General features: G+C 40.4%; 1 protein-coding gene across 1 annotated transcript in view; it reads right to left on the reverse strand.

Moving 5' to 3' along the window:
* Positions 1-1,406: 1,406 nt before the first annotated feature.
* The window catches only part of TMEM182 (transmembrane protein 182), a 28,620-nt gene continuing 8,376 nt past the window's right edge, over positions 1,407-21,650 (reverse strand). The window contains exons 3-5 of the mRNA XM_068268241.1: positions 20,667-20,765; positions 18,033-18,170; positions 1,407-4,100 (exon numbers count right to left, since the gene is read on the reverse strand). Of these exons, the coding sequence (XP_068124342.1) occupies positions 3,877-4,100; positions 18,033-18,170; positions 20,667-20,765 (461 nt within the window). The 3' untranslated portion in view covers positions 1,407-3,876. The remainder of the gene's footprint in view (positions 4,101-18,032; positions 18,171-20,666; positions 20,766-21,650) is intronic.

Raw genomic sequence — 21,650 nt, forward strand, 5'->3', positions numbered from 1 at the left:
AGCTTCCATAGACCGAAATAGGCCCTGTTTACATTATAAATTGTCAGCGCTATCGCAAGCGCTGAACGATTTACTGAGCGATTTTGAAAGCGCTTTTCTAAGTGCTTTCAGAGCGATTTGCGCTTAAAAAAAGTGCTTTTGGGTAGCAATGTTTTTCTCACTTCCTGACGTCATTCAGGAAGTGAACTCTTTGCCCCGGAAATGAATAAATACAATGTATTTATTCATCTAAAGCGCTTTTTCAAGTGCCCATCGATTTTCCTATCCTTTCTATTGAATCGCAAACGCTCTGAAAATGGTGCAGGAGCTGCATTTGCGATTGGATAGAAAGCTCATCGCTCATGTGAGAACACTTATATAGAGCAACACTGCAGAAGCGCTTTTAAAGCAAATGTAAAAATTGCCAGTGCTTAAAAAAAGCAAACTCGCTCTTGGGGTTTGATTCACTAAACCGTGATAACTCACATCACGACCGCGCTTGCGCTTTTGCGTGTGTTTTTGCTTTTTTTTTCATTCGTGGGTGCATGTGAAATTTTGTGATTGCAAGCAAAAATGCGCGCAAAAACGTGAAAACGCTAGCGCGGCCGTGATATGAGTTATCATGGTTTAGTGAATCAAGCCCTAAGTGTGAACAAGCCCTTAAAGGACAGTGGAGATCAGTGACACAAAATATAACATTATTTAACAGTATTTGGTGGTTAAAAAGAAGCCCAAATCATTTAACTGGAGAAACTGTAAAATTAGATGAATGGAGGAGGATCTGGTTGTCTTTGTCGATGTTATCCCCAGTGCCAGTTGGTAGCTAGAAAGGCATAGTTTGAAAGAGACATATTTTTCCTTTTTACTCATGTTCAATGTGCACGGTTCCCTTTGTTTTCATAATCTGAATTCAGCCTCCCAGGTTTTTTTTTCTCTTCTAGCTACACCACTTCTGTGCCTATAGGGGTACTGAGGATATTTGCCAGAAGAACAGTGCATTATGTATTATGTATGTATTAGTTATGTGTTGGCACTTGTACTTTTGTAGCCCATATCAAGTTTTAATTTTACTTGTTAAAAGTTAACTTTTATACTATACTGTGTTAGTGCTATTCATTGCCTGATACTTCTGGTAAATTCTCTGTTTACACTTTATTTGTTGAGCCAGGAAAGATTTCTGACTCAAAGTAAATTAAACCATTGTGACCCATTTGTGTACCTTCTTCTGAACCAATTGGTTCTATTCACCAGTCAAGAGTTTGAAAACAGGGATACATTTGTTTCAGTCGTTCCATCTACCATATACACATTTTATAATTCAGAAGAACTAACACTTGGAAATATTCAAGCCCCTCATTAAAACCTGTTATGTAAAGGCTAACATTATCTTCTAATATTTTTTACATAAACTCATACTTCATACAATAAAAATGTGTCACTCATTTTATTTAAAAGGTTACATTTGTACAGGCAATGCTTTGTTTTATTACGCATGCACTTGGGTGCTTCAAAACATTGTCCAATTTAAGCCGTTACAATGTAAAAAGGCTTAGCATGCATCCAGAAAACCTATGGAAATCCTAAATTCTGCAAAGCATGAATAAATGACTATTGTTCACACATGTTCACCAAGGAACACCTTGGTCCCTCAGCTCCTCCTAACAGAAGGAACAATCTAGCATACCTTCAGTCACTCATAATTTAGCACTACATATTTAGGGTTTACTGATACAATTCAAAAAGTACACGGGCAAAAAAGCAACAAAAAATAGTGCATCTATAAAAAAAAACTGCACAGTAATAAATTATTTTTAATACCTGGAGTTGTCAGTTCAAAAAAAGAAATTACTTTAGCAATACTGCCAAAGTGCAGGTACCTGCAGGTACCTATATTATTCTTTATATAATTTTCTGTATGGCCAGAGATCTCTTGTATCCTGGATACAGTCTATACAGGAAGCCTTGGCTCCCGCCCAATAGGGAGTCAGCTTCCTTTACAGCATTTATCAGTTCTATGTAAAAGTCTTAACTGGTCTCTACTTGGCTTAGGATGTTATACATCTGGATAGAAAGGAGTTCAGTTTAGTTTTTTTCCAGGCAGTTTACTCAACTAGGTTTTTTGGGGTAGCGCTGTAGGAGTTATTTATTGAAACTTACTAGAGATTAGAAAGAGAAGGACAGGGTTAAGTGAGGTTACTTTTTAGCTTGTGGTTGGTTATAGGTTCAATTAGAGTTAGTGTGACGTCTTGCCATGAAATTCCTCTAACCACGTCACTACTAAGGGTTTTTCCCTTAAAATCCATAGCAATTTTCACCTTTTAGTGCTATTTATATTTATTTGGCAATAACTGTATCACTACCTACAATTTTACACCTAAATGATCTATACATTTTTTTTTTCATCACAAATGCCTCATTTCTTTGGGTGGTACTTTTTTGCTAAGAATTATTTTAGTTTATATGCATTTTAAAGGAAAAAAAATAATCATTTTCACAGTTTTCAACTATTATAGTTTTAAAATAAAATGTGCTACTGTAGATAGAACCCACACATTTTATTTGCCCATTTGTCCTGGTTATACATTTAAATTATATCCCTGGTACAATGTATGGTAATAATATTTTATTTGGAAATAAAGGTGTATTTTTCAATGTTGTCTTTTTGGTTTTCTCATTGTACTCTATCAATAATTACAAGCCCTCATTTGCAAAAATAAAAATAATACACCCTCATGGCATACATATTTAAAAAGTCCCTAATGTATTAATGTATGTATTGTCTTTGAAATTATGTCACTTTAGCTTTCCTTTCTTTTCTTTTTTTAATTACAAGTGTGTTACCTGGGGGCAGGGAGGAGGCAGACGGGGTTAATGGGTTCTATATACGGATAGAAAATTTATTTTGTAACTAAAAATTCTTTATTGTAATTTTTATTTGGGCCACTAGATGTAGCATTCTAGATTGCAGAATTGTAGATCACAGGAAATTACAGTTTCTTTTGTTTGCAATGTAATGATCACTGTTGCATGTTGCAACAGTGATCATTTATACATTAGACACTTTGATTGGATTTGGGAACATATGTTCACATTCACCAATCTGTGTACTATCGCAAAAAGAAGGAGTATTTACGTCCCTGGGAGCTTAAGTGCAGTTTTCAGGGACATCGATATGCATCTTGTGGAAGGGGAACAGATTTTGTAACATTTTAAAGGTTACAGTTAGGTTAAATGGCAAGATTAATGTTAGGATTTCATAAGAGAAAGGATAAAGTTCAGGACAAGATAGAGGGAGGCAATACAATTTCATGTAACACTAGATTACATTTTTTTTCGAGCTAAACCAAAACAGTATTACCTAATTATTAATGGTACCAAAACATTTACAATACATAAATACTACTCTTACATTAATATTTCCAAAGAACATCACTTAGCATACACTAAGAAGAAAATGTTTCAACTTTCTGGCATAGAAACACTATACATGTGAATCATGCTTGCTGGCACTGAAACCAAATGAACAACTGTACTCTATTTTAAGCACCAAAAGTATGTTTATGTGATCCTTACGATGAGAACAAGCAGCACATGAGCAGATGAAATTACACCCTCAAACCGGGCTCAATAATCTATTAAACACATTTTAGAAATTACAGAAAATATAACAGATACAACACCATTTTTTGATTACTAACTTCTCTACCATTTGGTCTTATAGTGACAAAAGTTACTTATAAGAAATGCTACAGCTTAGATACAGAAATAGAACACTGTCAATCCAGAAATAAAGCATTAGAAAAGTTATGTATCACATGCTAGTTGTTGTGTCCTTTGTAATACAGGTTACTAGATATTATGAAATGTTTTAACACTGAGGCACTGTAACTGTGGATGTTATTTTGTGTGCAACGAGATGGTATGTCCTACTAAGAGGAAGAGCATTCCTGCCAATAGAGAGAAAAAGATTCCAAACGGAGCTAGCATAAAAGACCACCCATAGCGAATGTCCACTGTGTAGCCTGGGCAATCCTCTTGTCTCATGTCCTGGTATCCTTTCACATCTGAGACACTCTGTACCCAGATGACATGCATCACTACTACGAGGGTGAAGAATATACCTAAAAAAAGAACATCTACAGTTAGTATTAATAATAGTAACAACAATCCCTGTTATAATGTTGACATTTAAGTCAGGATTGATTTTAGGGACTCGCAATAGACCCGAGATATGGGTCTATTGCAGATGGAGAAACTGCAGATGGGCATAGGTGTGTATTGGTTCCTGGCTAAGGTTCAAATCTTGAAATCCTTTTTCTGTATGGTATTAGGGGGAGATGGGGCTGGAGGCTTTTAATTCATCATTATGACAGAAGTTTGTCTATATGAGAGAACCATTTACTTATACGTATAAGCTTTTTCTGTAACAAATCTTTAACAGTCATATTTAGCTTGAATCATCTATACAGCATCTCTTTCAAAGTTTGACATAGTTCTGATTATAGAGAATAACTCGATGGCTTCCCTTGCACAAATTGCCTAATGTATACTATGGATATTGGTCTATTGCTGTATGTAACATGATGAAGTACCTGCTCTTTAACATGTATCTTTTCTATTCTAAAACTCAATAAAAAGTTTTAATAATGAAAAAACTAGAGTTGTTCTCTATACAAATGAGCTTGTTTGAACAGCTTGTTGAAATCGCCTGCCAAATATTGTGTGGGTCCCCCTTATGCTGCCAAACAGCTCTGTCTGGTTGAGACATGGATTCCACAAAACTATTGAAGGTGATGGTGGCCTGTAGTTTCTGGCACCAAGATGTTAACAAAGAAGAAGATACTTTAAGTCCTTTCAGTTGGGAAGTGGACTGGAGTTTTGCATGGCCTGTAACAATAATTAGGAAGATAGTACATCAAAGTACCATTTACTGGTCTAAAAAAATGTGATGCATCACGTCAGGCCACATTCTTCTAATGTTCTATGGTCCAGTTCTGTTACAAAGGCCCATTCGAGGCACTTTGGGAGTAGACAGGGCTTAGTATGTGTGTTCTGATTTGTCTACAATGATGCAGTGCCAAACACAGCAAGCTGCAATGCATAGCATGTTCTGACACATCTTATGGCCAATAATATGTTGTTTTTTTTGTAAACAATTTGTGCTAAAGTAGCTCTTCTGTTGGTTAAGACCACGCTGGCTAGTGTTATTATTATTATTGATTTATAAAGCACCAACAGCAGGCACATGGAGCTAAAATGCTGCCAATCTGCATTTCTGCACAACTTATAACAGAACAGGTGGCTATCACAATGACTCCATTCACTGCATTAAGTCTTATATTAAGAGTGAGTAGTTTAACCTACTTAAAGAGGTACTTAAAATGGAGAAATATTGTGCAGGCAAGGATGAGGTTAATTGAACATTGGGTAACCAGGCAAAAAAGGGGTAAACTTACAGACTATATACATCACATGTCATGTGTGCTTTGTGCTACAGCTAAAGCTGGCACAGACACCCATGCAGGGGCATAACTAGAAATCACTGGGCCCCCCTGCGAATATTTGGATGGGCCCCCCCCCCATAGGTGCCAAATAATCGTAATGGGGCAGCGTTTCACTGTAAATTAATTGTAAAGTGGGCAGCATTTTACCAGACAATCGTAATGTGGGCCAGAAAATCGTAATGTGGGCAGAGTTCACCAGAAAATCGTAATATGGGCCTTTAGAAAATCATAATGTGGGCAGAGTTCACCAGAAAATCGTAATGTGGGCACCAGTCACCAGAAAATAGTAATGTGAGCAGCAGTCACCAGAAAATTGTAACGTGGGCAGCATTCACCAGACAATCGTAATGTGGGCAGCGTTCACCAGAATATCGTAATGTGGGACAGAAAATCGTAATGTGGGCAGAGTTCACCAGAAAATTGTAACATGGACAGCATTCACCAGACAATCGTAACTTGGGCAGTGTTCACCAGAAAATCGTAATGTGGGCCAGAAAATCGTAATGTGGGCAGCGTTCACCAGAAAATCGTAACGTGGACAGCATTCACCAGACAATCGTAACGTGGGCAGTGTTCACCAGAAAATCGTAATGTGGGCCAGAAAATCGTAATGTGGGCAGAGTTCACCAGAAAATCGCAATGTGGGCAGCAGTCACCAGAAAATCGCCATGTGGGCAGCAGTCACCAGAAAATTGCAATGTGGGCATCAGTCACCAGAAAATCCTAATGTGGGCAGCAGTCACCAGAATATCGTAATGTGGGCAGCAGTCACCAGAAAATCCTAATGTGGGCAGCAGTCAGTCACCAGAATGTCGTAATGTGGGCAGCAGACACCAGAAAATCCTAATGTGGGCAGCAGTCACCAGAAAATCCTTATGTGGGCAGCAGTCACCAGAAAAATCGCAATGTGGGCAGCAGTCACCAGAAAATCGCAATGTGGGCAGCAGTCACCAGAAAATCCTAATGTGGGCAGCATACACCAGAAAATCGTAATGTGGGCAGCAGACACCAGAAAATCGCAATGTGGGCAGCAGACACCTGAAAATCGCAATGTGGGCAGCAGACACCTGAAAATCGCAATGTGGGCAGCAGACACCTGAAAATCGTAATGTGGGCAGCAGACACCTGAAAATCGTAATGTGGGCAGCAGACACCTGAAAATCGTAATGAGGGCAGCAGACACCTGAAAATCGCAATGTGGGCAGCAGTGACCAGAAAATCGCAATGTGGGCAGCAGTGACCAGAAAATCGTAATGTGGGCAGCAGACACCTGAAAATCACAATGTGGGCAGCAGACACCTGAAAATCGTAATGTGGGCAGCAGACACCAGAAAATCGCAATGTGGGCAGCAGACACCAAAAAATCGCAATGTGGGCAGCAGACACCAGAAAATCCTAATGTGGGCAGCAGACACCTGAAAATCGTAATGTGGGCAGCAGACACCTGAAAATCGTAATGTGGGCAGCAGACACCTGAAAATCGTAATGTGGGCAGCAGACACCAGAAAATCATAATGTGGGCAGCAGACACCAGAAAATCGCAATGTGGGCAGCAGTGACCAGAAAATCGCAATGTGGGCAGCAGACACCAGAAAATCGCAATGTGGGCAGCAGACACCAGAAAATCGCAATGTGGGCAGCAGTGACCAGAAAATCGCAATGTGGGCAGCAGTGACCAGAAAATCGTAATGTGGGCAGCAGACACCAGAAAATCGCAATGTGGGCAGCAGACACCAGAAAATCGCAATGTGGGCAGCAGTGACCAGAAAATCGTAATGTGGGCAGCAGACACCAGAAAATCATAATGTGGGCAGCAGACACCAGAAAATCGCAATGTGGGCAGCAGACACCTGAAAATCACAATGTGGGCAGCAGTGACCAGAAAATCATAATGTGGGCAGCAGACACCTGAAAATCACAATGTGGGCAGCAGTGACCAGAAAATCATAATGTGGGCAGCAGACACCTGAAAATCGTAATGTGGGCAGCAGACACCAGAAAATCGCAATGTGGGCAGCAGACACCAGAAAATCGCAATGTGGGCAGCAGACACCAGAAAATCCTAATGTGGGCAGCAGACACCTGAAAATCGTAATGTGGGCAGCAGACACCTGAAAATCATAATGTGGGCAGCAGACACTAGAAAATCATAATGTGTGCAGCAGACACCTGAAAATCATAATGTGGGCAGCAGACACCTGAAAATCATAATGTGTGCAGCAGACACCTGAAAATCCTAATGTAGGCAGCAGACACTAGAAAAAAAAATGCACCTGTGAAAAAAAAACAATTCACTTACCTGACAGAAGTCTTCTCCTCTCCCGGCATCTGGCTCGCAGCTCCCCGAGTCCTCCTGCAGCACATCTCCCGCGCTGACAGGCAGAGTGCAGGGCTACGGCAAGATGGCTGCCGAAGCCCTGTACTAGAGACACAAATAGTCTCCAGTGTAGGGTTTCTTCGGCGGCCATCTTGCCGTAGCCCTGCTCTGCCTGCCGGAGACTATGCAGGCTGCTGGTGGAGCGGGGCTGCGGGGAATGAACTGGCGCCTGCGGCCAGTTGAGCACCTTGCTGGGGGGTCCAGAGCAGCGCTCCCCCCACGCACAGTGAGCGGGCCCCAGAGCAGCCCCGGGCGGCTGGGCCCCCCTGCGGCTGAGAGAGTCGCATCCCCGGTAGGTACGCCGGTGGTGACAGCCTTTCCTCCTCCGGGCCCCTGACTTGCTAGGGGCCCCCCTGCAACTGCAGGGGCTGCAGGGTCTATTCCTACGCCCCTGCACCCATGGGAGCAGTAGACTATTTGCAGCAGCAGTGAGTTCTTTATTGCAATAAATGTTCCTTCATTAAATCAGTGAGTCAAGTGTGCTGGCCCTGCAGTGCAACAGCATGGGGGACTTTTTATTTCAAGCACTGGGCATGCACAGGAGCTTATGTGAATTCCCCTTGGACATTGAAATAACTCCAGCCACGTAAACTTGTCACATCCTACTGTTTAGTCTATAAATATAGGAAGGAACAGTGGGACTTTATCAGTTGAGCACAAGAACTAAGAGTGTTGAGACTGAGGGCAGTGTCTCTTCAGTCAGCATAGATACAACACAATGGAGTGCCAGCTAAAACCAACAGAACAAGATTCTTCAAGTAAGACAGGAGAACTTAGAAGAAGATTTTAAGCAACATTACTCTGTGTAACACTGTATGGACACAAAGTGCAACAAATTAAGATTCACTTTTCTCAACATAAAATCACAAAAATATTAACCTGATTCAGAGAAATCTCTCTATGCACTATATCAAAACAGACTTAATTTTGCGGAAATCGCTGCATTCTGAAACCACTCCTTTTCTGCCAAGTGTTGTAAATTTCAGGAATTATAGGAAAACCACATCAGGTCTATACAGGTCCTTTAAAAACCCAGTAATAATCCTTAATAAACACATCATCACATAAGGATAGCTAAGTAATATGTCCTATGAACATCCTTCAGTGGTGACTGCACCCCAAATCAGAAAACTAAAATGATTGAAATGAAAAAAAAATATTACTACCACTAAATATATAATGTTAATACAGAATTTTTTTTAACGAAAATTATCAATAATTTGATTGTTTGGGACTGACTGGGCTGATCAGTTTCTCTGAATCATCTGATTGAAAATACGATTATTCACTAAAAATTACATCATTAATGGGCATTTTAGGTACAGGGAGGAAACATTAACTGAGCGGGGGAATACAAATTTGGACTGATATTTTTCTAAAAAGGAATAGCTTGTAAAAGAAAGATGAAGAAAAAAATGACACACTATTGAAAAGCTTTAAGGAAACTGGCTTCAGGTCCTACCTATGTAGAGGGAAGGCTCTGGATAACACAGAGCCTTCCTGGTCCTTAGTCCATTCGGTCGTTCCCGCGCCATCCCCTATTGAAGTTATTTGACCTGCTAGATTGAATAGCACTTCAGCACTCCTCGGGCGGCAAAATACTCGAGATCCCTTAGTAGTTCTTTACTTATGGAGAGCTGTGTGTCACATTACGAATACTAGAAGCCTCTAGTGGTCATGTAATGTGCATGACCCAGTTCTCCCGATGCTTGGCCTCTAAAGACAGGGGGGGGGAAAAAAACAGTCCAACAGCTCACACTGCTAAGGAAAAAGTCACCAGAGAGTCCACCAATCCACACCCGGATCCACCATAGGTGTTAGGAGTATGCAGCAACAGAAAAAGATGACTGGGTCTCCACCTGGGTTTAAGCAATTATAGCTAAGTTATTGTACCATGGTAGACAAAAACACAACGTTTCATCCAACAGGTGTTTCTCAAGTGTTTGAGACTTGAGAAACACCTGTCGGCTGAAACGTTGTGTGATTTTGTCTACTATGGTACATTAAACATTGCTATAATTGCTTAAATCCAGGTGGAGACCCAGTCATCTTTTTCTGTTGCTCTAAAGACAGGGACACACAGCTCTGTGGGGGTGAAGAAAAAAAGAAGCCCAGCAGTGGAGAGAAGATATGGGAGTAAGCACCTCAAGGTGAGCAACTGCCATTCAGTAAATGCTTTTGTAAATAAAGAAACAACAGAGAATCCCCATGAGTAGATGGACTTGTCCAAAATCTGACAGATCTGACAGATTTTCACAACCTCCTGTGACAGGAACGTAGGAAACAGGTTATTTATAGTACATTTTCAATTTGAGAGAAATGTACAATTATACGTACTGTATGTATTTTAAATTTTACACTTTTTCACGATAATTGTGCTTTAACTTTTAGAAAGAAAAAAACATATACATGTATATACTACATGTTGTTGTAATAAAAGTATAGAAATTCAAAAAAAGGATAATTGGCTTCTGATTTTTTACTGGCGAACAAAATATATATTTAGTGAAATGGGTGTCGTAGGAATCACATTAATGTGAACATGTCCGTCAGCAACACTTTGATACAATATTTTGAAGTTTAATACCATCACTATTAATTAAAACTGATATTTAGAAGAAAGCAATCAACTGTAGTTTTTGAGCATTCATTGCAGAGGAAGTGTAAAATATTTGGAAGGGGGATGAAATCTTTAATTAGAATGGCTTTCAAGCAAATTTCCTTTCATATGAATTAGTGATTTTATTTTTGTTTTCTTAACATCACTGACTGCAAAAGGTTTTCTTCCTGTTATGCCAGAGCTAGTGGAAGCATGTCTAATGAGCCGAGACCCCAAAAAGATGTTGACATTTGATTAAAAAGGCCTAAGATGTAAACAGATAATTCATTAATGATCTTTCATGAAATGTTAAAGACTTTAATAAAGTAATGAGTGTGAACTTTAAGTCTTTGGTTTTAAAATCAATGTGTCACTTTCTGCTCTGTTTACTTTGAAGGCATTTGTACTTCATGAGCAGCTACTGTACACCATTATGCTGCTAAACCTATATATGCTTACTTCCGACTCTTCTTCACTCTCAAAGTAAACTGAAGAAATCAGAGTTACAGTTACTGATTGCTCAGTAATAATGTATGAAGTTGTGCAGGTACGAGCCAAGACATCTAAATTCAAATTTTGGACTCCAACCCTCTAAGGCAGCTATCAGCTTATTTTAAAGAGAACCCGAGGTGGGTTTTTGAAATCATATTAGGTGGGTAGATCAGCTTATGGAGGCAGGGAGGGAAGGGACACAGACAGGGAGCTGCGCTAGGGGGAGCGGCGGTGAGTGGCAGCCTGAAGTAAATAGCAGGCTAGCGACAATCTGCATGTCGCAAGCCTGGTGCTTTTTATAATGGGTAGACAGCAAATCCCGTGGGGGGGTTGGAGGCACACTGAAAGGACACAGAGGCAGGTGATTGCATACAGAATGTGCCTCTGTGTCCTAATATGATTTCACAAACCCACCATGGGTTCTCTTTAAAGCCTTACACATAAGGACTGCCAAGTTGATCGCTGACAGACGCACTGAGGGGGATTGGTGGCCGCTGTACATACACTAGATTCTTAGCAGAGGCAAGCAGCCTTATCCGGCCACCTTGCCAGAAACTAACGTGTGCAAGACTTTAAAGGATCTCCGACCCAAGTGAAACCTACCTAAGGTAAGCACAGAGGTATGTTCTTGCTGGATCCACATACCTCTGTGCATTACCCGTTTCTCTTCTCATCCCCTCATCCCTGGTTCCTTTAATCACTCCTTGAAAAATGTTACTTTGGGTCAAATTAAATTTAGACAGGAAGAAGCAGGCTTTCTGTGATGTTCACTCCTATCACCCTCCCATTCCTTCCTCTAAAGGAGAATGAATGGGATGGGAAACGGGAGGGAAAGTGAGGGTGACAAGAGGGAACATTGCAGCAAGCCTGCCTCTTCCTGTCTGAATATTAAACTTAGCCAAAGGTAACATTTTTCAAGGAGTGATTATAGGGACAGGTGGGAAAAAGAAGATGAATGGACAACACACACAGTAATCTAGATCCAGCATAAATATACATCCATGCTAATCTTAGGTAGCCTTGCCTCGGGTCAGGTGTGCTTTAACCAAATTATTTGTCCCAGGTTGGGTCCCTGAACCCTAAACTAGTTGGTGAATGTTCAAGCAAGTTAGTGAAAAATGTAAATGTTGTGTGACTATGCAAAAACACAAAGACTTCAAGCAAACCTGAAGTAAAAATAAACTGAAATTAGTAATTGTATCTGGAAAATTACTCCGGCCCTAAATAAGAATAAACAAGCACAGTTTTGCAAGAAGAAACTGTACTTGCTTATGTCCAAGCATTCACAGTTCCACATAGATCTTCCATTTTTAGGGCTTTTATAGTTGGCTAAGATACATATTTTCACACACAAAGACAAATATATTTACAGTCTACAGTCAAGGAAGGAACCACAGAGGTTTATAGTGGAGAAAATATACAGGAAAAACAATGCAGTACCTATTTTCCTAATTTCAAATCTCCATTTGAGAGTGATACCAGAGCCCAGGCCCAAATGTTCCCTTCCCAGGATCTGTAATCTACCTGAACTGTCCCAATACAATATGACATATAGATGCTGGGAAACTGTGAAAACATTCTCCCTTCTCTTATGTCAAACAACTACTGGGAGAGGGGAAGTATATGCATATTAATAATCAATCTTGTGGTGGCCATACATGGTACAATTTTTCATTTTTTTTCGATTAGATAATTTAGTTTGATTATTCCGTTAGATCGAATATAAAGATTTTTCCAGCATGTCCGATCTGATTTTTCTCGAAAAAACGGGATAATAGTTCGAATTTCTTGATCAAAAAAAGAAAATATTTTCAACTTTCATTCGATTCGATCATTTAGATCGAATAAACAAACACAGACAAACACAGAACATTTATATCGCGCTTTTCTCCTGGCGGACTCAAAGCGCCAGAGCTGCAGCAACTGGGACGCGCTCTATAGGCAATCGTAGTGTTAGGGAGACTTGCCAAAGGTCTCCTACTGAATAGGTGCTGGCTTACTGAACAGGCAGAGCCGAGATTTGAACCCTGGTCTCCTGTGTCAGAGGCAGAGCCCTTAACCATTATACTATCCAGCCACTAAACGGGATAATTGAACGTTTTAATTGTACCATGTATAGCCACCATTGGAAAGAGGCTTTAAAGCAGGTTTTGCCACTAAAGTTGGTGAGATTGCCAAAAAGATTCCTGGCATGTGCAGGCCAGTACAACAAAACAGGTTTCCATATTGCCAATTAATGAGTAACTAAGGTGCTTGTATGTACAGTTGGTGAGTTGCTGAGATGTGAAGCAACCATGTGGTTCAACTGTCTATTTGAACTAACCCACAGGAAAAATTGTAAAATGTAACCACTTAATCCTATCTGGATGACTATAGTCGTCCAGGTAGGAGCCACACTAGTATTCACTGTAGATTCTCAGGAATAACTTTGATTCTTTACAAAAGCACTCCCTTGTAAGGATCTATACAAAGATTCTCCATACTCCCTTGCACACTATTTTGTCAGTTAGACTGAACAAGTGCAGTTCAGTAAATGCCTTTTTAAATAAAGAAATGACTTAGAATCCCCCAGGAGACATTGGACTGCTCCAAAACATGGTGGATGTTCACAATCTACTGTGAATGACAGTGACAAAGGAAACAAAGTACGGTAATATATAGTTCATTTTACTCTGGGAGAAATGTACACTTATATGTATGTGGTTTAAATTATATATATATTTTTTTGTGATAGTTGTCCTTTAAGTGCTAGGCCAAATCAAGCAACCAGCAATGTTAAAAAAAAACTACAGACTCATAAAAGTGATTAACTGTTTGGATGCAATGGATAGTCATATATAGTTTTTCTATTACAATGTTATAATACAGCCTCCACTGCCGTGACATGGATCCCACGCTGCCACACACGCACAGCCAGCACTGTAACAAACTGTGCACATAAGTCCCACACATTGCTTCTTCAGAATGCTAGGAATGGCCAGGAGGCCTCATTCTTTGGGTGTTTTCTTCTGGGACTTAACAGCCAACGTGCTAGATGAGTAGCAAGCATTAACAGTGCTATTTACAGACCTCTGCTCACACAGCTCTCAGCTTAAGTGAAAGATGTTCTAAGCTTTAAAAGTTAGCAGATGAAAAAAAAATCATTTTCAACTTCTATTGTTTTTGTCCATTTTCTCACGTCACCTTTTGTTACTTATTTCTCATTCAGTATACCTCATTTACTTGCTATGTCGATTTTCAGCCAGAAAACAGATCACTTACACCCTACATCCTGCAGAAGAGAGGGCTAGGCGCAACACTCTCTGCCAAATGAAGTTATACAGCTGCCACTCAATATGCTCTGGTTTGTGTTTGTAAAGCAGAGTTGAAGTAATGTGTACAAGGTTGCTGGCTGAGTGCTTAACACATGTTAACATTAGATTTTAGTTACTAATTAAACCCACTATAGAAGGGGAAACACAAGGTACAGAACAATATGGCAGCATTTAGAAAATACATTTTTTTGTGTTTTCATTTATTTATTTATTTTTTTGAAGAGGAATATACCATAATGCTGCTTAGTGTTTAGCTGTACACAGAGCTGTGTTGTGTCATGGACAAAACAAAACAGACTTCTTCTCGGTCATTTAAGGAGCCAATAGCGCATGTTGCACATAACACATAAGCTGCCTTACACAAATAAAGCATTAAAACATTTGACATATGGAACAGCTCCCATAACTTTTCTAAATATGAACTAAGTTTACATTATGGACAACACAGTGGCTAAGCAGTTGGTAGTTTTAACTTATATGACTATGTTCCAGGTGTCTGGTGTTTATTTCCGCCAGGGATTTTATGTATGCCATCTCCCCTCCCCTTAAATTGTAAGCCTTTGGCAAGGTCCCCCCTTCCCTAGTGTATTATAAATGATCATGTGCTTCTTTCCTATGACCGCCTCTTAATTGTATTACTGGGCCTAACCTAACCAGCCCAAAATCACATGATCATGTACCATATACCGTTTGCCTTGAATAGCTTAGTCCTATGTTGAATAACCTTGTTACGTCTGTCATCCTTTGTATCACTGTATGTAATTAGTGCCCAGCGCTGCTTAATATGTTAGAGCTTAATAATAATAAATATATATATATAGATATATATAGATATATATAGATATAGAGAGAGAGAGAGAGAGAGAGAGAGAGAGAGAGAGAGAGAGAGAGAGAGAGAAAGAGAGAGAGAGAAAGAGAGAAAGAGAGAGAGAGAGAAAGAGAGAGAGAGAGAGAGAGAGAGAGAGAGAGAGAGAGAGAGAGAGAGAGAGAGAGAGAGAGTATATATTACTCCATCACTCCTCTCATAAAGCTGTTCTCTGTGCTACCTACTTTTTTGGATCCTGCAAAATTTTCTGTGAAGGGATAACAGGGAAGGAACTGACCTCCAGAGGATATCGCTTGCATCCTCTCAGCTTTATTTTGCATTTCACACATCTAACACTGAGTGAATGTCACCTAATTGGCAAGCTTCCCTACAAGCTTGAGCAAACTGCTGAACAGCTCATCAAGAAAGCATAAGACAAAGGGAGTGCAGGACTTTGCTTTTAGCCACTTGTATCTGAATAAAAAGTTTATAAAATATTTTTAGATTTTATTTAGCATTGGTAGAGGGCTCAGATAGACCACCTGCTCATGTGCTATAGCATCCCAAAGGACAAGAGAGCTGTGCTCACACCAAACACAAACTCATCCTTATTAGGTGTGAACTTTGCCCATCCTGGGATCCTCCAGCTGCCACCAGCTTTTTATAAAGACAGGTCCTTGTTTGGCCATTGGCTGCTAAAGATCATAGAATGCTAATAAGATTCTCTCTACTGCTAAATATACAGTAAATAATTATATTTAAATGAAGAAGTTTATCGGATTTCCTAATGATATGCCATTCCTTCCTGAGTATGTAGGGAGATATTGCACTTGATAAACTCTATATGAAAAGTTAGTACAGTTTATCATTATTATCCTTATTTTATATAATGATTTGGATGTGGTAAGGGGAATATGCATGGACAATGTGTACTTCAAACCCTGTAAAAGGAAATACAGGTATTGGCGAGATTAGGATGATAGAACATTGGGCTCTTTCAGTTCCTGGTAAGAGTAAAAAGGTGCAACAGGCCATACTGGGTTTTTCTAAAAGCCGTCTACTGTATAATCTGTATGTAACTAGTAACTATTGTTCTATCTGGGTTCAGATCAAAGTGAGATTTGACCCAAGTATCAGCTGCTCAGTTCAGGCCACCCAGAGCCAAACAGCAGCAATGTTCAGAATTCTTACATCAGGCATTATTTTGTGGCCCACTGTGACTGTGACTGAGCCATCCACAGGAGGATCCTCTGTCCAATCAGCATGCCCATTAGTATTGAACTAATGCTTTTGCTGACTTTTTATGTAGAAGTGGTCCTTCAGAAGAAAACAAAACCCCTGACCAGCCACCTCATTGTCTACTAGGTTGTAGCTAAGCCAATCCAAGGTTTTTTTTACCCATGAATGGCTATCTCCAGAGTTATTTGGAAGGCGCCATCTTTGATTTTGACAAGTATCAGATTGGATAGTGTTGATGGTGCCAACAAAAGATCGATATATACATTTTTTTTAATCAATTCCATTTGAAATGATTGGATTGGTTACATTTTTTCATCCTGTTTATGGGCCCAACTGATTTTTTCCAAACAATTCCTTCGAATCAAAATTGTCAGATAGGAAGGTTGATTGTTCGCTACAATTGTATCATTGATGGGCACCTTAAATGGGAGGGTTTTTTATGTGCAAACCCCAGTAAGCTAAATGTTCCATCTCTTATTTTGCACTCAAATTACGTATGGAGTCTGTTTTCAAGAACCTTTTCATTGTGCTTAACAGTCGGCAAATGTGCCTTCCAAGCAAGGGGAGACTTCCTGAGCCTTCTTGCAACATACCCACAAATATTGAAAATAACATGGCTTGGGATTTTTTTTAAAGGCACAGCCCATTGCTTATGGGTTCTGCCTTCAATGGCAATGCCGGTCTGTATAGGAGAACAGAATGAAAGATTTGGCTGTATTAGACAATTTTTTAGTCTAAATTATTTTAAGGGTGGGAGCACACCTGTCTGTCAGTTTTCTGTGCGTGTTTTTCTGCATGAGTTTTCTGCACCCCAAGTGTGTCTGTATGTATGCATGCATTTTTTCTATCAATTACATTAGCTTTGAAAAAACACACGTGTTTTTGCACATGCAAACAAACACATGGCGTGCAGGAAAAGAATGCAGAAAAATGCACACAGAAAACTGACAGACAAGTGTGCTCCCAGCCTAAGTAACGTTTTAGAGCCAAGGCATAATCCACAAACTTTTTGGGATTCCTAGACTCAGACAATGCTCAAGAACTTAATTTACATTATATTTATTTGAAAACAAATGAGGGTTTTGTCCTTTCAACCTTTGAAGTCCATGCGGGATGGTGTTTCCTATGAAGGAGGAGGTAACTGCTGGGCATTGGGTTCCACCATAAGTAATATCAGCCACATGATTATTTGCACTGGGACAAGGGGGGGGGGGGTAGAATTATTCCCATAGCCCACAAAGTATCCTTGCCTAGTGGTTAGGATAAGGGGATTATCCCCTACTCCAGTGTCCGAAAAGGAAGCAGTGGTAATAGTACTGTATGTTAGTGACTTATGTGGAAATCTTAAAGGCCTCTTCATTAATGTGGGAGCCCCCAAGTGTATGCCCTTTCTCAGGGGAATGAAAATTTGTAAAAGCGCTTTAATGAAAGCTGGAGCCAGGACACCAATTTAATGTCCCCGCTGTAGTACAGACTAGTGACTGTCTCCCGAAGTAATCCAGTCTGACAGTCTCACATTGCCCTCTATAAATAAGTTTGTTTGCTAGATCTTTCTTTTGTTAGGATGACCATAGTATTTAATGCAATAGTATACAACAATGCAATCCCATTTTGATAGAAAATGTGATTTTCACAGTATTATTTGCAGGCATATTAACAAAGTCTCTGTGTATTGTTAACCTTACCTATACCGGTAAGTATCATGTCTACTAGACTTTCTTACCAGATGTTATAAAAAGTCCTCCTCCAGCTTTGTACAGCCTGTGGTTTGTGAAAGGAGCAGCACATATGATGAAGAAACCTCCTGCTACAACTGTTGCTATGCCAAGAAGCATGAAAATGTTCCAAAATCCACGATATACTACAATAGAAAAGCATTAGGAAGAGTACTGATTAGCCCCAGAATATATTAATTTCTAATCAAATGCACTTACATTTTAAACAATACTCCACAAACAACATGGAAAATTGCTATCAGTAACTGTTCCTCAGCCAGTGTTCCAGTCGTCCCTACCACAGGAAAGGGCACATTTGGTGAGAAAGCCATTTAAAGAAAACCTGTAACGAAAAAAACCTCCCCTGGGGGGTACTCACCTAGGGTGGGGGAAGCCTCCGGATCCTATTGAGGCTTCCCCCTTGCTCCTCGGTCCCATAGCGGCAGACATTGAGCTCCCCGAATAGCAGGGATGTAAATATTTACCTTCCCGGCTCCAGCACAGGTGCAGTATCGGCTCTCCGCTCGGATCGCTGACGGGCCGCTCTACTGCGCAGGCGCAAGTCTCCTGCGCCTGCGCAGTAGAGCGGACCTGACAGAGATCGGCTATTTTTGCCTATGTAAGTGACTGACTCAGTCTTGACTTCCTGACAGGAAGTGACTACAGTGTGCCCCTCACTGATAAGAAATTCCAATTTTTATCTCTTTCTTGCTCTCAGAACCCATTTTCTGCTAGGAACATGTTTTATAGTTGGAATTTCTAATCAGTGAGGGTCACACTGTAGTCACTTCCTGTATGAGTCAGTACCGAGTCAGCCACTTACATACCTGATATTTAACTCTTTCAGACAGAGAAAGAAAAAAAGGAACACATCGTAGTTATTTGTGTGCTAGGCACTGTACATACACATGTCTATCTCATCATGTCACATGTCACTTTAAATCCTTTAAAGGGACACTTAAGCCAGGAATAAAAAAATCAGTTGTACTTTCCTGGGGCTTCTACCAGCCCCCTGCAGCCGTCTCGTACCCTTGCAGTCACTCACGGAGCCTCCGGTTCCCCGCCGCCAGCTAGTTTAATTTTCGCAGACAGGCTCTGACAGGGAGTCGGCGGGCTTCTGCACCTGCGCAGGCCTGGCCACGCATATCCTTCTTCATGTTCCCGTCATCAACGGCATCCTGCACATGCGCAGGATGCTATTGCAGACGGGAATGCAAAAAAAAAAATACGCATGGCCAGGCCTGACAGTGAAAATGAAGCTAGCTGGCAACGGCGGACCAGAGGATCCGTGAGTGACTGTGAGGGCATGGGATTGCTGGAGGGGGCTGGTAGAAGTTTCAGACAAGTAAAACTGATTTTTCATTCCTGGTTTAAGGCCTCTTTCACACCAAGACGATGCGTTTTAGGGGACGTTAAGGTCGCATAACGTGCCCCTAACGCAACGCATGGTGGTGTTGAAGTTGGACGTCAGATTGAGCCGCGTTATGCAGCTCTTGGTGCGTTGTTTTCGTTCTATCTATACTGATAGAACAGCCGCTCCAGGATAGTGATGGGAAGTCCGGATCTTTTCAAGGATTCGGATGATTTGAATTGGATAATTGAAAAGATCCGGATCTCTGAACCGAATCATTTGAATCATTTTACTAGGGAAGCAGACTGGGGGTGAAATGACTAGCAGGACACCACTTTCCCTGCACTGTACATTCTGTATGTTCCTGTTTCTTCCAGAAAGACATCCACTGTGAACCGAATCATTCATTGTGATGATCCGGATGATTCGACTCAATAAAAAGATCCGGATCAAATGAACGATTCATTCATGATCCGGACAACAATACGAGTCCAGGTTACGTCACCACAGTGCAGTGAATATTAATTAGCCATGTGGCTAGTCACTGAGCATGTGCAAACAGTCTAACGCAGCTAAAGCCCAGTATAACGCACAGCATGCTGCACTTTCATTCAACGTGTAGCGTTACAATGTAACGCAACGTGGGCACTCTGAACAGCACATTGATTTTTCATTACTGTGAGCTGGGCTGCGTTACAAGCTGCTGGAACGTGGGACTTTAACGTCCCACTGTGAAAGCAGCCTAAGTGTCCATTTAAGGAGGAATAGTAGTGGAAATAATGTAATGAATAAAATTGCTTTTTTTTTTTTTTTTTTTTTTTTTTTTTATACAATATTCATTATTAAATTATTTAGTCAATGTTTGACCACTGTAAAATCTTTCCTCCCCCTGATTTATTTTCTGAAATTAATCACAGGCAGTAACCTCTTTAGTGCTGGCAGATGATCTGTGCAGAATGTCTTTTTACCAGAGTTCTAAGAGAGTTCTATGCACAGAGAGTTCTATGCACTGCTTGCTTAGCAGTTAGAATTTTTTTTTATTTCCCATGGTCCTAACATCACACTATGGGAGGGGTTTCGCCACAATATCAGCCATACAGACCACCCCTGATGATCTATTTGAGAAAAGGTAAAGATTTCTTGTGGGAAAGGGGGTATTATTGGCTACTGATTGGGATGAAGTTCAATCCTTGGTTAATGTTCCTCTTTAAATCATCATGCACTTCCATATATATGTAATAACGTATACCGGTATATAGCATAGTAATAGAGAAAGTAAAGTAATACATACCCAATGCTGAATGGTATGCTGTAGAATTGCTGCTATCTCTACTTCTTGGAAATGGAGACAGGTAAGCATGAGTGCAATTCTTTGTTGGAGCTTGGTTGGCTATAAAAATAATGAGGTGGCAATATATGTTCATAATTAGTATCAAGATGCTGAAAAATTAGCTGAATATATCATGCGCAGTATCTTACAAAAGTGAGTACAGAACACTTCTCATATTGTTGTCAATATTTTATTATAACATTTCATGGGACAACACTGAAGATAGGACACTTTGATATAAGTAATCAATGTACAACTTGTATAACAATGTAAATTTGCTGTCCCGTCAAAATAACTCAACATGCAGCTATTCCTGTATAAACCACTGCCAACAAAAGTGAGTACACCCCTAAGTGAGGAATGTCAAAATTCTGCCCAATTAGACTTTCCACTCCCCGGGGTCATATTACACGTTAGTGTTACAAGGTCTTGGTGAGAACGGGGAGCAGGTGTGTTAAATTTGGTGTTATCGCTCTTACACACTCTCATACTGGTCAGTATGATTTGCCTTCTTAAAACAGAAGGTATTTGTGATAATTTAGCTTTAAGTGAACATTTGTGGTTACCCACAATGCACTGCTACTGAATATGCAAATTATCTCTTTATGCCCCTGAAGCCAGGCTTACATCCAGAACTGCTGGTGTATAACAAGCTGCAAATTTTACACAGCAACATCAACCCAGCATGCAGACAGGCTATTTTGGACTTTTGGTCCTCCTCAGTGCATGCCAGGGATTGATATGGCTCCATGGGATAGGGCTTGGACCAGTACAACAAAAGTCCGAAACAGGCTGTCTGCATGTTGGGTTGATGTGGCTCTGTAAAATTTAAAGCTATAGGCTTGCTAAACACCAGCGATTCTGGATGGGCGGAGCTACAGGTGTGGAGAGTCAGCGTGGAGGAGTTCATACTATGTTTTGCTTGCTTTTATTTGGATCATGTGA

The sequence above is a fragment of the Hyperolius riggenbachi genome, chromosome 2 (genome assembly GCF_040937935.1).
Source record: "Hyperolius riggenbachi isolate aHypRig1 chromosome 2, aHypRig1.pri, whole genome shotgun sequence".
In the NCBI taxonomy this organism is placed as follows: Eukaryota; Metazoa; Chordata; class Amphibia; order Anura; family Hyperoliidae; genus Hyperolius; species Hyperolius riggenbachi.